A 16,237-nucleotide genomic window follows, 5' to 3' on the forward strand; every position below is an offset into this window, starting at 1 on the left:
AAGGAGTTAAATCTGGGTTGCATTTTGCTGCTCAACTCTGTCAAACAGATGCTGTAACATATCCTTAACGGTAGGTTCTCCGTTGGGATCCATTTTGGTCAGATCTTACTGTCACACCACGAGGATTCTGGGAGATGCCCAAATGGATTGCCAGGCTTGACGCTACCCTCAGATAGGCGCCTGGTCTAACGGAGAGGGAGGTTTTCACAAGGGATTCCTGCAAGTGAGTTTGGGCTTAACAGCTTCCTAACCGCAGGTCGCGGTCCACTCAGAATGTAACTTGTGAAACCACAAGGAGAACCTGGTACACCGGAACAAGAACAGATAGAAGGTAGTGGGAGAGTGGTTCAGTAGCAGTAGTTGCCACAGAGATCCTGTAGAGCTGGGAAGCCCCTAGATTCAGGAAGGTAGCGGAGTGAGGTTCTGTAGCAGCTGTTGCCACAAAGATCCTGTGCAGCTTGGAGGCCCCTAGAGTCAGGAATGTAGAGAAACGAGGGTCTGCAACAGTTGTTGCCACAAAAATTCGTCTGGAGCTGGGAAACCCCTAGAGTCAGGAAGGTAGCAGAGCAAGGTTCTGCAGCAGCTGTTAACAAGAAGCCCAGGAAGGAAACTATGGACTATGCAGCAAAGAACTGGAGACTGCTCAGGTGAGAATCTCTGCAAGAAGCTGGAAAAAGTAGGAGCCAGAACTTGGACGTCTAACCTGGAGGAGAGACTTGAAGATCTGACACCATACTACAGCAGGAGGTGCCTTTTATAGTGAGAGATAGCAGCTGATTGGTTGAAATGAATGAATGGAAGAAATGCCGGGTGTGCACATGTGCAGAACTCAGCAAGATGGCTCCCGCACTGTAGAGCCGCGGCGTCTGGAGCAGCATTGAGGCAGAGAAGACAAGGTAAGAGAAGTCGGGTCGCTCATCTGAATCAACAGGTCTGAGTGGTGACACTACTTTAGCGATTAGTGTGCAAACAGCCTGTCTCACTTTCTCTCCACTCATTCCCTTCTCGACTCTCTGCAGTCAGGATTCTGGCCCCCATCATTCCACTGAAATTGCTCTTACTAAATTGATCAGTGATGACAGTTGGGGTCTCACAAGGTTCTGTTCTTGGCTCTTTACTTATTTCATTGCACACCTCTTCTCTTGGGGCACTAATTCGCTCATTCGGCCTCCAATACCACTTCTACGCTGATGACACCCAAATCTGTATCTCTTCCCCTGACCTCTCTCCTTCTGTACTATCTTGTTTAACCAATCTCTTTCTGCTATCTCCACATGGATGTCCCAAACAGAGCTTATTATCTTCTCTCCTGCCAGAGTCACCACCTGCACTCAAATCTCCCTCACTGTCAATAACTCCACATCCAGACTCTTCTTAGTCCTGTCGACTTCACCTTAAAAACATTGCCAGAATATGCCCTTTTCTTAATCAACATGCTACCAAACTCTTGTCCATTCTCTCATCATCTCCCGTTTTGACTATTGCAACCTCCTGCTATCTAGCATTCCTGACACCCATATATCCACACTTCAATCTATCCTAAATGCTACTGCAAGACTGATCTTCCTCTCTCATTGCTCCACATCTGCTGCACCACTTTTCAAATCTCTACACTGGCTCCCTGTGTCCTCCAGAATCAATTATATATTACTCACTCTGACCTACAATGCCCTCAACAACACTACCCCTGCATACATCTCAAATCTCATATCAAAATACTCTCCCTCCCGCTCTCTTATATCTACCCCTGACCTGCACCTTGTCTCGTCTCTGGTAACCACCTCTCACTTGCGCCTTCAAGACTTCTCCCGTGCTGCTCCCAACTTATGGAATTCCCTAGCATGCTTAGTCACTTTCCCACAGCCTTCAAAATCTTTAGATGCTCTTTCAAAACCTATCTCTTTTTTAGAGGTGACCTTATCCCCGATAACACTATTCACAATAATACACCCTCACAGCTGTCCCCATCTCCACTCTAAGCCAAACTCGCTCTTGTTTCAGCTGTGCCCTCTTCCCCTTAGAATGTAAACTCTCTAATGAGCAGGGCCCTCCATACCCTTTGTGTTCATGTCTGTATTTATTTTGTCTGACTTGTATGTCCTTGTTATATGTATGTCCTGTTTTCCCTACTGTACGGCGCTGCAGAGCTCTGTGGCACCTTACAAATCTGTGATAATAAATAATTACATTATTCCCAATATATATTTGCTATTTAGTGTTAAATATTTGTAACACCAGGTTGTAATGCAACATCAGGCAGAAGTCTAATCAAGTTCTTTGATAATGCTTAGGCTATTCAGTCTCTCTGATTACATATATTACAGAAAAACACCCTTAAATGAATGGAATATATTTCTCTTCACTGATACAGCAGCAAAATAGGTTCACTAGTTAAGTTGAAAAATGAATTATATATTATAATCAATAATAATAAATATAATATATAACATGATTTTGAACATCATATTTCTCTTACCACAGATGCTTTCAGAAAGCTTTGTTCTGATGGGAGAGGGGGACCAATTGCTCAAAGATATGACTGAATATCAATGGGCTTATTCTTCAGGTTAATAATATTTAGTTATGCTTAATGGTCTATTGTATTACAGTTTACTTTAAGTAAGTAGCAATGGACAGTTATAATTTGAAATTTGAAACACTGGTAAAGCCCATTTATTTGCCTTTAATTTTGTATTGGCGTGTACTAATTATTATTCCTAAGTCAACCAATAAGGCTAAGAAATGCATATATGTATAGGTTATTTTGTGATAAATGTGGGCAGAATAGTGACGTCTATAGTTCAAACAATTTCATCATTGTCTTGTAACAAAACATCGTAAATAAAGATCATTGAGACAGACTGACAAATAAATGTAATTTTATTCAAGATTACACCAGATGCATTTTTGATGGACAATAAACACAAGTAGACAATTAAAGACTGTTGCAATAACACTAGGTAGGAAACCTGTACTACAGCAGAACTACAATCTTGTAGGTTGGCTATAATTTTGATGACACACTTGTGTGATTGGCTCCCAATGAACTTCCTACATGTTGGTTTGCTGTAGTTACTGATGTAGTCTGTATTTATCTGTACTTGGAGGTCAGGACTGCAGAAAGTTCAGAAAGGAATTTATCCCAAGCAGCCTGGGATTCAGCATTGAACTCCTGGGGGAAGTGAGCAGATAAGACCACCTGGATGGTGTGAGAAAGCAACTGCAGAGAGAAACAAACCATAGATTAATACCTGTGACATGAATAGAAATAGCTTTCTTAAGTTACTTCCTGAGTGTCTTTTATTACAACATTTTTCTTACTTCAAAGTTTCCAGGGTCCACTCTCAGGTTGTATGCATGCAGGTCACTGAGGGCGGACAGGTTGCCGGCAAGATCGTCCAGGTGATTGGCTGCACTTCCAATAGCATTCAGAACCTTTCCACCATGGGCCTTGATATCAGCAGATCCAGGGGTCAGGTCAAAGTGGGAGAAATAAGTCGTGGTCTGGGGAAAGCTCAGAAAAAGCCTACAACAAATAATAGTGATCATTAAATCGAGTAAATCGAGTAATTATTTCAAAATCCAATATTATGTTTTTGAGAAGTTAAAAGGATAAGCAAAACTCAATAAATGTGATTGAAGAATATACAGATGCAAATTAACACCAATGGTATAATTTTCTTACATAAAAACATTTTTTCTAAGCTCTGAATTTGGTACATTATATAAATGCTGAGATAACATATACAAACAATAAGCATCTTTGTCTAATATGGTACATTGAAGTGATTTGTAATGTCTCAGTCATATCATTTCTTCAATAGAACTGCTCTGGGAATGAAAAGTGAATATTTATCCACAGACCCCAGTGAAGCAGTGATCCACATGGTCTGATAATAATGTACAATGGTAGTTTCTGAAGAACATAACTCTGGGAGATGGGAATACCAAACTTAGCAAATGTTTTGTAAGTGATGCAATGTATTTGTAATAATGAAGAATGTTAAAATGTACTGCCAGTTATTTTGTAAAAGCTTTGTGCAAAGCATCAGAAGCATTTTACAAATGAAATGATGCAAGTACTTCCTCTGAGTTGCAAGAGTAAATAACTGACAGCTATAAAGTATCCTAATTGTTAGTGGCAATTGTCTGTTCAGTGTTCATGATCTTCTCATCCAAGCACATAGAAGTAATGCATGAGTTTAAGTACATAAAGATGTTTCCAATATAGAAAACTGAAGATGTCACATCAATGCCATTATAAATGCTTCTTCACAACTCAAAAAAAAACAATGTCTAAAGAAGATTATCAGAACTGTCAAGATAAAGTTTTAGTCACCATCATGTGGTAATAGATACCTTTTTTGATAAATAACAAAAGCAGTATAAAAGTAGTTTATTGATAGACTAACTAGGAAAATAATTACATATGCAGGCTTTTGTGGTGCACAGGCCCCTTTCATATTTAAGTGTGATGAAGGGGCTTCAGTCACCCACAAGCCTGCATTTCAAATTTTCTGGTTAGACATTTGAGTCACTATAATATGCTTAGGGGGTAATTCAAGTAGCCATGATGTTCCTCAGACCATCACGGCCCTGAGATTTTTATACAATTCTCAGCTGATTGTTCCTTGTGCCCCATAGAGGTGCGAGGAAAACTGAGGGGAGATTTTACCGTAGCAATGGTAAAAAGGTGGAGCCACGACATTCTAAGGAACTTCGCGCTAATTTAATTCTCCCCTTAGTGGGTTGTTGTTTATTACCACATAAAGATATCTACTACCACACATTTTCCAGTGAGAAACATGGGATAGCATCCTCTTTTGATTATAGTCATAATCAAGAAAATTAACTCTTTCATTATCTGTAAGCTTGACTATTAGACAACTAGAAATGTACATTACCTATCCAGGGCCTCACCACCCAGGTCGTTGACTTGGGGTGCAATCTTGGGCCAGAGGGAAAGAATGGCAGCCTTCTCGCTTGCAGTCAGAGTCATTTTGATTATCGGGAGCTGGTGAGATTGACTTGGAAACTCAAATAAAGTCCATAATGTACAGCAATTATTGTCACTTTTTAAAGAGCAAAGGTGCAACACAGACAAAATGAGATCCAATTCTATTGGCTAAAACTAAATTCCACCCTTTAGTGTTATCTTATCTACACAACAATACATGCTATATGAGCTGACATGATAAAACCTTACAAAGCACATTTACTCATCTTGAGCGGTTTGCACTATTGCTGATTAACAGGAATCTGCTAACATCATGAGTGTTATCACTTTTCTACATGACTTGGCTCTAAGAAAGAATGTACATTATACAATATTGAACAGCACAATATTTGGACTAACTTAATTTTACAAATAATAATTTACATTTTTTGGTGGTCAGTTTTAGCAAGAAAGTCACTTAAACCTCTTTTAAAATGCCACAATTGAGACATATTTAATCCGAGCCAGTATGCATATTCCACATATGAATACATGCTTTTTTTACATTGTTTCTGAATGTTGTTAATACGGTACACCCCGTAGCAGTCAGTTATTCATACATCTTTATACATACACACAAATATATATATATATATATATATATATATATATATATATATATATATATATATATATATGCTTTTTTTACATTGTTTCTGAATGTTGTCAGTTCGGTATACCCCTTAGCAGTCAGTTATTCATACATCTCTATACATACACACAAATAAATATATATATATATACGCACACAAACATACAGTGGTCAAAGTAGGGGTGTATACAGTGGTATGCCGATGCCTTACCACCACTTTACCTACTGCCTTAATTGTAAAACTATAAAATTCCATTCAACACATTCCCATTGCATTTTCAATACCACCACTTCTAAACTTCCACTTCAACCACTGTATATGTGTATGTGTATATATACATATAAAAAGGGGGTGCACTCATTCTAAAAATAACTCAACGCTGTATATAGAGAAAATAAATATATATATATATATATATATATATATACATACAAAAAATACATAGATCTTCTGCACTCTCCATGTACCATGTACAGACTGAGGTGCAAGAAACGGTTGCCCACATTGTATAGACAAAAAACAGGGACACTCTGCATTCTCCAAATACATAATTAATGCTTGCTACTTTTCTATATTAAAACAGGGAATGTTAGTTCCACATATTGCAATATGTGGTAAAGCTGAGGGGCACAAGCTGGTACATGGTGGTGAAGGGGGCATAAGTTAGTAAATGGTGGAGATACAGGGAACAGAGGCTGGTATACAGTGGTCGTAAAGTGGCACAGACTGGTACAGGGAAGTATTATAGGGCCAGGCAAGTACATAATGTTGATATGGACACATGCTGGTGATTTGTGGCACAGGCTGGTACAATGAGATGAATAGGGGGTATATGCTTTTACAATGTGGTGATTGGTGAACAGGTCGGTACATGGTAGTGCACAAGTATCTGGTTGCAGTGAGAGTACAGGCAGATACATGATTGTAATGGTGGGGCATCATCATTACAATTTAATTATGGGACACAGGCTGGTACAATATTGTGATAGAAGGCACTAGCTAATATAGTGTTGGGATGAGGGACACAGGCTGGTATTATGTTATGCATAATACTTAGATTGTACGCTCCTCTGAGCAGGGCCATCTCTCTTACTGTTTCCACCACTTCTAACTCTGCTCTCCAGCTACTTAGCCCTCCTCCTCGAGGGTCCTCCACCCCACGTCCACTCTCGCTCCCTCCTCCCCCCTGGGGGTCTCCCTGTCTTCCGCGCCCTCCTTCTTGGGCCCCGTCGTTTGCGGATCCTTCCTCCCCCTTCCCCGCCCTCTCTAGCTGTGCATTGAGCGTACTGAGTTGCTGTGTTTACTGTACTGTGCTGTCTCCCATTGTATTGTGATTTTGTTTGTCTCTGTACGGCGCTGCGGATGCCTTGTGGCGCCTTATAAATAAATATTAATAATAATAATAATAATAATAATATGCAATGACAGATTGGTTTAATGGGATGATGGGCACACACCAGGACAGTGTAATAGGGTCATAGGTTGGTGTAATGTCATTTGGACACAAGCTGGAACAATGTGATGGGGTACAGGCTGATATAATTTAATTGAAATATAAATCCAAGAGAGATGACCAATTAAGCACTCCAGGTATGATCAAAAAATGACATTAATACACAGAACTTTATTAGTATACATTAAAAACGTTTATGAGTATGCAACCAAAATGAAAAAGAGGCAAAATATTAAAAATAAAGTGTTGAATAAAGTAAAATTTAAAATGAAACACCCCGGTAGTAGGGCTGACCTAATTGTATAGTGGCATGCAGACCTAAACGAACTTTGAAAGTACCCTTAATATTGAGTTGTGCATACAGGTATTATGCACCTTACTAAAGAAATGCCTAAATGGGCAACAAAAGGGGCTGTCCACAGAGGTTCCTAGATTGTAATAGTGTCCTCAAGTTTCAGGGTATTTCCTTTGGCAATCCTTAGTTATTATATACAAGGAAACAATGTTGCACTTATTTAATAGCAAAGAATGTTTTATTATCACAAAAACGGACTCTAGGTGGCAGCACTAGCTAGTATATTTAACGTGTCTAGCATAAGGAGATAGATGCCAAATATATTGACACTGCTATTGGGTGATATTGTGTAATATATGTCACATAAACAGTGTATAGTTGGCACCAACTCTTACATTTCCAGATGCTAATACAAAGAGTCACTGAATAGAAAGGGATAGGAAAGGGATAGGAACCCAAATATTTTTTAAAGTGCCTAATCTGTATTATTCTTCAATAAAAATTGATTGCACAAAAAAAAACTAAACTTGCTCAAACATGTAAAATATGTAGATTTTACTACTGTAAAAGAGGAATGCCTTACCTCTCAACATTGTTCAAAGGTCCCAGAGGGGACAGAAGTATGTACCAATGGAGGGTGCGTAGTCAAACATTGCAGTGCGTGTGTTACATATTTAGCAATATATGCCCCTCCTCTGGAATACATTTGACCTCACTCACCTCTGTAGTAACACATCATCTCCCCATCACTTTTGCAGTAAGACATCCAGGGCCGGATTAACCCGAGGTCTAACTAGGCTAGAGCCCAGGGTGCATCCGAGGGGCCCGCCAGCATTCATCAGGTCGGAGGCGTCCCTGCCCCCGCCTCCGACTGTCAGCTGGAAAATGTTATGCTGTTAGCTGTCTGCTGTCACAGTAGTGCTTCCGCGGCAGTGCCAGGGCTGGACTGGCCATCTGGCACTTCTGGCAAATGCCAGAAGGGCCGAAGGCCAGATGGGCCAGTCCGCATGCCTGCCGAGCAGCAGCACTCTGCGCGTTGCTCGGCGAACAGAGAATCAGTGACTGCCGCCTACGCGAGCAATCACATGAGACGGCACCTGTCACGTGGTGCCGTCCCATGTGATTGCTCGCATAGGCGGCAATCACTGATTCTCCGTTTGCTGGGCAGCACGCACAGTGCTGCTGCTGGATGTAAAAAGGTAAGTGTCTGTGTGTGTAATAGTGTGTCTGTGTGCCTGTGTGGAAAATTGTGTGTGTGTGTGGCTAATGCCCAGCCCCAGGTCGTGTATTACAAATTAAAATATTGTAAAATATCAAGTCGAACAGCACTTAACTCCGTATTTATGTATTACTTATATGACAGGTTATTATGACCACCTTGTCCCTCTAGTCAAGTAATGGACGAAATCCTTATATTTGTGCCAGTCGTCCGTTTATATTATAGACTTTAAAAGGATAACCGATCCACATATCAGTATAATTAAGATCTCATTTTCTCTTTTTAATTACATATAAAGGATATATCATTTAGTTTTTGGTATAGTTTATTATAGAGATGAGCGCACTCGGATTTTGTGAATCCGAGCCCACCCGAACCTTTCCGATCCGAGTTGGATCCGAGACAGATCCGGGTATTGGCGCCAAATGAAAACTTGAAACCGAGGCTCTGAGTCATAATCCCGCTGTCGGATCTCGCGATACTCGGATCCTATAAATTCCCCGGTAGTCGCCGCCATCTTCACTCGGGCATTGATCAGGGTAGAGGGAGGGTGTGTTAGGTGGTCCTCTGTCCTGGTAGATCTCGTGCTGTGCTGTTTAGTTCTGTGCTGTGCTGTTTAGTTCTGTGCTGTGCTGTGCTGTGCTGTGCTGTGTTCTGCAGTATCAGTCCAGTGGTGCTGTGTGCTGTGCTCTGTCAATTTTGAGTTCAGTGGTGCTGCTAGGTCCTGTGCTGTGTCCTGTTCAGTCCAGTGGTGCTGTGTCCTGTGCTCTGTGCTTCTAAGGGCATAGTTATTTCCCCATTATTCTCAAGTGTTTTAAAAAATAAAAAAAAGTTATTAAAAAAAATACCAAAAAATAAATAATTTAAAAAAAAATTAATTAGAACAAAATTTGCAAAACCAATCCTGCAGTATAAGCCCATTGGTACTGCAATATTACCAAGTTCACACATTCAGCAGTAAAAGTCCAGTGGTGCTGTGTGCTGTGCTCTGTCATTTTTGAGTTCAGTGGTGCTGCTGGGTCCTGTGCTGTGCCCTGTTCAGTCCAGTGGTCCAATGGTCCTGTGTCCTGTGATCTGTGCTTCTAAGGGCATAGTTATTTCCCCATTATTCCCAAGTGTTTAAAAAATAAAAAAAAAGTTATAAAAAAAAATACAAAAAAAAAATCTAAAAAAAATTTAATTACAACAAAATTTGCAAAACCAATCCTGCAGTATATAAGCCCATTTGTACTGCAATATTATATTACCAAGTTCACTGATTCAGCAGTATAAGTCCAGTGGTAATGCTATTACAAAGTTCACTGATTCAGCAGTGTACTATAAGTCCAGTGGTACTGCTATTACAAAGTTCACTGATTCAGCAGTATAAGTCCAGTGGTACTGCTATTACAAAGTTCACTGATTCAGCAGTGTATAAGTCCAGTGGTACTGCTATTACAAAGTTCACTGATTCAGCAGTATAAGTCCAGTGCTACTCTCCTGTGCCGCATATAATTTTTAAAGGCTTTACATAAATTTGGAGGATAAAGTAGGGAAAGATCAAGACCCACTTCCTCCTAATGCTGAAGCTGCTGCCACTAGTCATGACATAGACGATGAAATGCCATCAACGTCGTCTGGCAAGCCCGATGCCCAATCTCCTAGTACAGGGCATGTAAAATCCAAAAAGCCCAAGTTCTCAAAAAATAGCAAAAAGAGAAACTTAAAATCATCTGAGGAGAAACGTAAAGTTGGCAATATGCCATTTACGACACGTAGTGGCAAGGAACGGCTTAGGCCCTGGCCCGTGTTCATGACTAGTGGTCCAGCTTCACCCAAGGATCTAAGCCCTCCTCCTCCCCCCCTACAAAAAATTTAAGAGAGTTATGCTGTCAGCAACAACAACAAAAAAGCAAAGAACTCTGCCTTCTAAACAGATGACATCACAAATCCCCAAGGCGAGTCCAAGGGTGTTGTTGGTTGTGAACCCTGACCTTCCCATCACTGTACGGGAAGAAGTGACTCCATCCAGCATTTGCAGCACGCCCTCTGCATATGCTAGAAGGATCACCCACAGTCCAGTTACAGATTTGGCTAATGAAGGTGTGAATGTTGTACACCGGGAGGAGGATATTGATGTAGTTGGCGCTGAGGAGGATGTTGATGATTATGATGCAGACAGATACCTAATTGCATTTCTCAATTTCTATTTATATTCTAGATTATATAACAGCTGAATAGTTTTCTATTTTACTCCTAGTGGAGAGAGGATCTGATGCAGACAGATACCAAACTGCCTTTGTCCATTTCTTTGTATATTTGAATTTCTAGTTCTACAGTCTATGCAGGCTGCTTTATTTATATTCAACTACAAGTGTAGGGCGGGGGGGGGGGGGGGGGGGGGGCATAGATAGCCACCAAAGTAACGTGGTCCATTTAATTTCACTTTCTAGCTCCACAGTCTGTGCAGCCTGCTTTTTTTTATCTTCAAAGTATTTATATTTACAAGCCTTGCAATCTAAATTAACTAGATGTAGTGACGTGGTAGAACTCCAAAAGGCAGTTTGGAAGCCCCTGTACAAACTGCCTCTATTTTTTAACTGAGTTGTCCCCCCTCCAGTGTGTACTCGGAAAGAGTTTTTAGTGCAGCGGGGAACCTGGTCAGTGAGCGGCTAAGGAGGTTGCTTCCTCGCAACGTTGAAAAAATTATGTTTATAAAAATGAATAATCAATTCCTCAATGAAGTACAGCACTGCCCTCCAGATAGTACAGAGGGACCTGTGGTTGTGGAGTCCAGCGGGGACGAATTGATAATGTGTGAGGAGGAGGAAGTACACACTGTAGGGGAGAGGAATCAGAGGTTGAGGATGAGGACGACATCTTTCCTCAGTAGAGCCTGTTTAGTTTGTACAGGGAGAGATGAATTGTTTTTTTGGTGTGGGGGCCCAAACAAACCAATCATTTCAGCCACAGTTGTTTGGTAGGCCCTGTCGCTGAAATGATTGGTTTGTTAAAGTGTGCATGTCCTATTTCAACAACATAATGGTGGGTGGGAGGGTCCAAGGACAATTCCATCTTGCAACTATTTTTTTGGCATTATGTGACCATTCAACAGTCGTTTGCCATGTTCAAAAAGTAAAAGAAAATGCCAACAAATTCAATAAATTAAATCAAAAGTTAAATGCCCTGTCATTATTTAAAACAAGAGGTTTTGACGTGCTAGAATTAGTGTAGTGTTAAGATGTTATAAACACTACACTTGGAACTTGGAGGAGGTATTGTGGCCCCGGTATCAAATTGGGTACCGGGGCCACCCCACTAGGCAGTCCAGATACTTGCTTGGTGGAATTCTGACCAGTTGAGGGTTTTATTATTATATTGTGGGGACCACTCTATACCACACTACCACTCTATACCACTCTATTTAATACTTTAATTCTATTTAATACTTTAATTCTATTACTAATTCCCATAAAGAGGAACTGCCGCTTCTATTTAATACTTTAATTCTATTAGTAGTTACCATAAAGAGGAACAAATTAAACAAATTTTACCAAAAGTATAATATGACTTACAAACGCTACACTTGAAAGATGGTGCCTTTAAATGAAAAAGTCAGTCGTCATTGCACGACTATGTGCAACATGGACAGTTTTTTGGTTTACAAAGTCAACCAATAACACTTCAACCCTGTCCATCTTTAACATACTTGATGGGATCTCAATGATGAATGCTCTGTACCATGGTTGGAGGAGGTATTGTTGCCCCGGTACCAAATTGGGTACCGGGGCCACTCCACTATGCAGTCCAGATAGGGGTGTATCAGATATTAAACAACGTTGACTGTTGCTGCAAAATTTTTAAATAATATTGTGGGGAACACTAAACTACGCAGTCCATAAACTTTTTGGGTGGAATTAACACCCGTGGAGGGTTTTTTAATAATATTGTGGCCCCGGTAAAAAATTATGTACCGGGGCCACCACACTACGCAGTCTACAACCTTTTTTTTGGGAATTCAGACCCGTGGAGGGTTTTTTAATTATATTGTGGTGACCACTCCTCTACACAGTCCAGATACATTTATTGGTGCGAATCATACAAGTTCAGTGTTTTTAATTAATATTGTGGTGACCCACTCCTCTACGCAGTCCAGGTACATTATTGGTGCGAATCATACAAGTTCAGGGTTTTTAATTTATATTGTGGTGACCCACTCCTCTACGCAGTCCAGGTACATTATTCGGTGCGATTCTTCATACCAGTTAATGGTTTTCTTATATATATTGTGGTGACCCAATCCTCTACGCAGTCCAGGTACATTATTGGTGCGAATCATACAAGTTCAGGGTTTTTAATTTATATTGTGGTGACCCACTCCTCTACGCAGTCCAGGTACATTATTGGTGCGAATCATACAAGTTCAGGGTTTTTAATTTATATTGTGGTGACCCACTCCTCTACGCAGTCCAGGTACATTATTCGGTGCGATTCTTCATACCAGTTGATGGTTTTCTTATTATATATATTGTGGTGACCCACTCCTCTACACAGTCCAGGTACATTATTGGTGCGAATCATACAAGTTCAGGGTTTTTAATTTATATTGTGGTGACCCACTCTTCTACGCAGTCCAGGTACATTATTCGGTGCGATTCTTCATACCAGTTGATGGTTTTCTTATTATATATTTTGTGGTGACCCACTCCTCTACGCAGTCCAGGTACATTATTGGTGTGAATCATACAAGTTCAGGGTTTTTAATTTATATTGTGGTGACCCACTCCTTTACGCAGTCCAGGTACATTATTCGGTGCGATTCTTCATACCAGTTGATGGTTTTCTTATTATATATATTGTGGTGACCCACTCCTCTACGCAGTCCAGGTACATTATTGGTGCGAATCATACAAGTTCAGGGTTTTTAATTTATATTGTGGTGACCCACTCCTTTACGCAGTCTAGGTACATTATTCGGTGCGATTCTTCATACCAGTTGATGGTTTTCTTATTATATATATTGTGGTGACCCACTCCTCTACGCAGTCCAGGTACATTATTGGAGCGAATCATACAAGTTCAGGGTTTTTAATTTATATTGTGGTGACCCACTCCTCTACGCAGCCCAGGTACATTATTCGGTGCGATTCATACCAGTTGATGGTTTTCTTATTATATATATTGTGGTGACCCACTCCTCTACGCAGTCCAGGTACATTATTGGTGCGAATCATACAAGTTCAGGGTTTTTAATTTATATTGTGGTGACCCACTCCTCTACGCAGTCCAGGTACATTATTCGGTGCGATTCATACCAGTTGATGGTTTTCTTATTATATATATTGTGGTGACCCACTCCTCTACGCAGTCCAGGTACATTATTGGTGCGAATCATACAAGTTCAGGGTTTTTAATTTATATTGTGGTGACCCACTCCTCTACGCAGTCCAGGTACATTTTTTGGTGCGATTAAGACCAGTTGATGGTTTTCTTATTATATTGTGGGGACCACTCCACTACGCAGTCCAGAAAGATACCTCGTTGCAACGTTTTGGACTAATAACTATATTGTGTGGTGTTCAGAATACACTGTAAATTAGTGGAAATGCTTGTTATTGAATGTTATTGAGGTTAATAATAGCGTAGGAGTGAAAATAAGCCCAAAAACTTGATTTTTGAACTTTTTATGCTTTTTTTCAAAAAAAATCTGAATCCAAAACCTTAAATCCGAACCAAAACCTTTCGGCAGGTGTTTTGCGAAACAAATCCGAACCCAAAACATCACGGAAATCCGAATCCAAAACACAAAACACGAGACACCAAAAGTCGCCGGTGCACATCTCTAGTTTATTACTGTAGTAAAAATGATCCAATTCCTTTCCTGTATTGAATAAATACATTAAAATCATTGAATGTATGGGTTTAGGTAGTTTTCAATTGCACTAATGCCCCAATAAAACATTTTGCTCCATCTATCATACCACCAGGTATATTCTCTACATAAGTAGATTACAATGTAATAGGGTACACTTTCTAAAACACCATCCTCACTATAATGCCAGTTTGTGTCTGTCTTTTTAAGCTCGCACTTTAAAAAGAGAGCATGGTATTTTGATATATTGAAGTCTAAGGTGACCTGTCTTGTCCTGGCTTACCCTGAATCTCACAACAGCTGTGGATAATCAGAAAATAATTCAGAAGTTACATTTTGCAATATCAAGAAATATAGAAACAACAAACCTATTTTTTACATGCTAAAATGGTGCAGGGAGGAATATGACCCGGAGACCAATCAAAACCCACAATTTATTGATTACGGTTTCTAATTGGTACCCCAGTTTACACCCTTCGCAGCAGCAGACAGCCCTGGTTTTCAGTCTGAGCTGTGAAAAAAACACTGAACCCCAGGAAACACGGCTATATGAAGCATGTTAACATGCATGTTTACTGTACAAGTTTAAAAAGTAGACAATCAGGGGAGAGCACATCATTTATAATACAAGTTTCTGGCAGTGCCACCCACTCTAACTGGAAAATTTTGTCAATCTTAAGTTAGCCCAGGCTGAGACTTAAAAACTGATTTATATCAGCTAATAGTGTAGCTGTGTGGCAAATAGTGTGCATGGCTGTGTGCCAAATAGTGTGTGTGGCTAATAGTGTGGCTGTGTGGCAAATAGTGTGTCTGTTTGGCAAATAGTGTATCTGTGTGGCTAATAGTGTGTCTGTGTGGCTAATAGTGTGTCTGTGTGGCTAATTGTGTGTCTGTGTGGCTAATAGTGTGTCTTTGTGGCCCCATGTTGCTAAAGTGTGCGTTTGGCCATGTTCATATAGTGTGTGTGTGCTCGCGTGCAGTATGTTAAATATAGCGTGTGCGCGCGCAGTATTTTAATATAATATGTGAGGGAAGGGAGGATCTTAATATAGTGTGGGAGGTATGCTATTTAATGGTGGAGTGTAGGTGGGGGCTAATTATTTAATTTGAGGTGAAAGAACCTTTAATTTAATGCTGAGGTGATTTAGGGCTATCAATTGAATATGAGGCTGATTTTGGGGAGGAGGGCTATTTATTAAATGTGAATATAAAATTATTTATTGTCAGGGATGGTTGTGGAAAATGGCTATATTTATTAAACTTTAACGCTATTTAATTTATTGCTGGGACTGTTTAAAGGGAGGGAAATAGGTTTTGAGTAAATGGGTATACTGTTAATTTAATGTTGGGGCTGGTTGGAGGGAAATAGGTCTACTTATTAAATTTGAATATTATTATTGTGGGGACTGGAGGGAGGACTAATTATAAAACGTGAGTGCTATTGTTTTAACATTGGGGCTGGTTGGAGTTTTCTAAATCTCATGTACCCATTTTTTTTTTTCAAAATAGGACATCCAATATTCCAGGATCAAGACAAGAATGAACTGAGCTAAAGAAACCAGCTGCTACAAGTGGTGAAAGTTATCAAGACAGGTAGGAGAGAGCAAGAAAATCTGCCAACTGTCCTGAATCTGGTGGGGCTGTCCTGAATTTGGGTGACTGCCTCCCTTAGTCAGGATTTAGTCCGACTGCAAGGACAGTTGGGAGGTATGTCCCGCTTGACAACGTACTGCTTGTGAAGGAAAAGCTGTGTGCTTCTAACAGTAGTGCCTGTGTATTTGTCTAAAATGATAACCATGGTACATAATAGGGGCCCTTATGTCATAAATA

The 16,237-nt window shown here is 40.2% G+C and overlaps 1 protein-coding gene across 1 annotated transcript in view; it reads right to left on the reverse strand.

Annotated features, from left to right (window-relative positions):
- Window positions 1-2,862: 2,862 nt before the first annotated feature.
- LOC142098704 (hemoglobin subunit alpha-3-like) overlaps window positions 2,863-16,237 on the reverse strand; it is a 35,334-nt gene continuing 21,959 nt past the window's right edge. The window contains exons 2-4 of the mRNA XM_075181521.1: window positions 4,905-5,027; window positions 3,322-3,526; window positions 2,863-3,220 (exon numbers count right to left, since the gene is read on the reverse strand). Coding sequence (XP_075037622.1) covers window positions 3,092-3,220; window positions 3,322-3,526; window positions 4,905-5,027 — 457 coding nt within the window. The 3' untranslated portion in view covers window positions 2,863-3,091. The remainder of the gene's footprint in view (window positions 3,221-3,321; window positions 3,527-4,904; window positions 5,028-16,237) is intronic.

The sequence above is a fragment of the Mixophyes fleayi genome, chromosome 7, assembly GCF_038048845.1.
Source record: "Mixophyes fleayi isolate aMixFle1 chromosome 7, aMixFle1.hap1, whole genome shotgun sequence".
Taxonomy (NCBI): Eukaryota; Metazoa; Chordata; class Amphibia; order Anura; family Limnodynastidae; genus Mixophyes; species Mixophyes fleayi.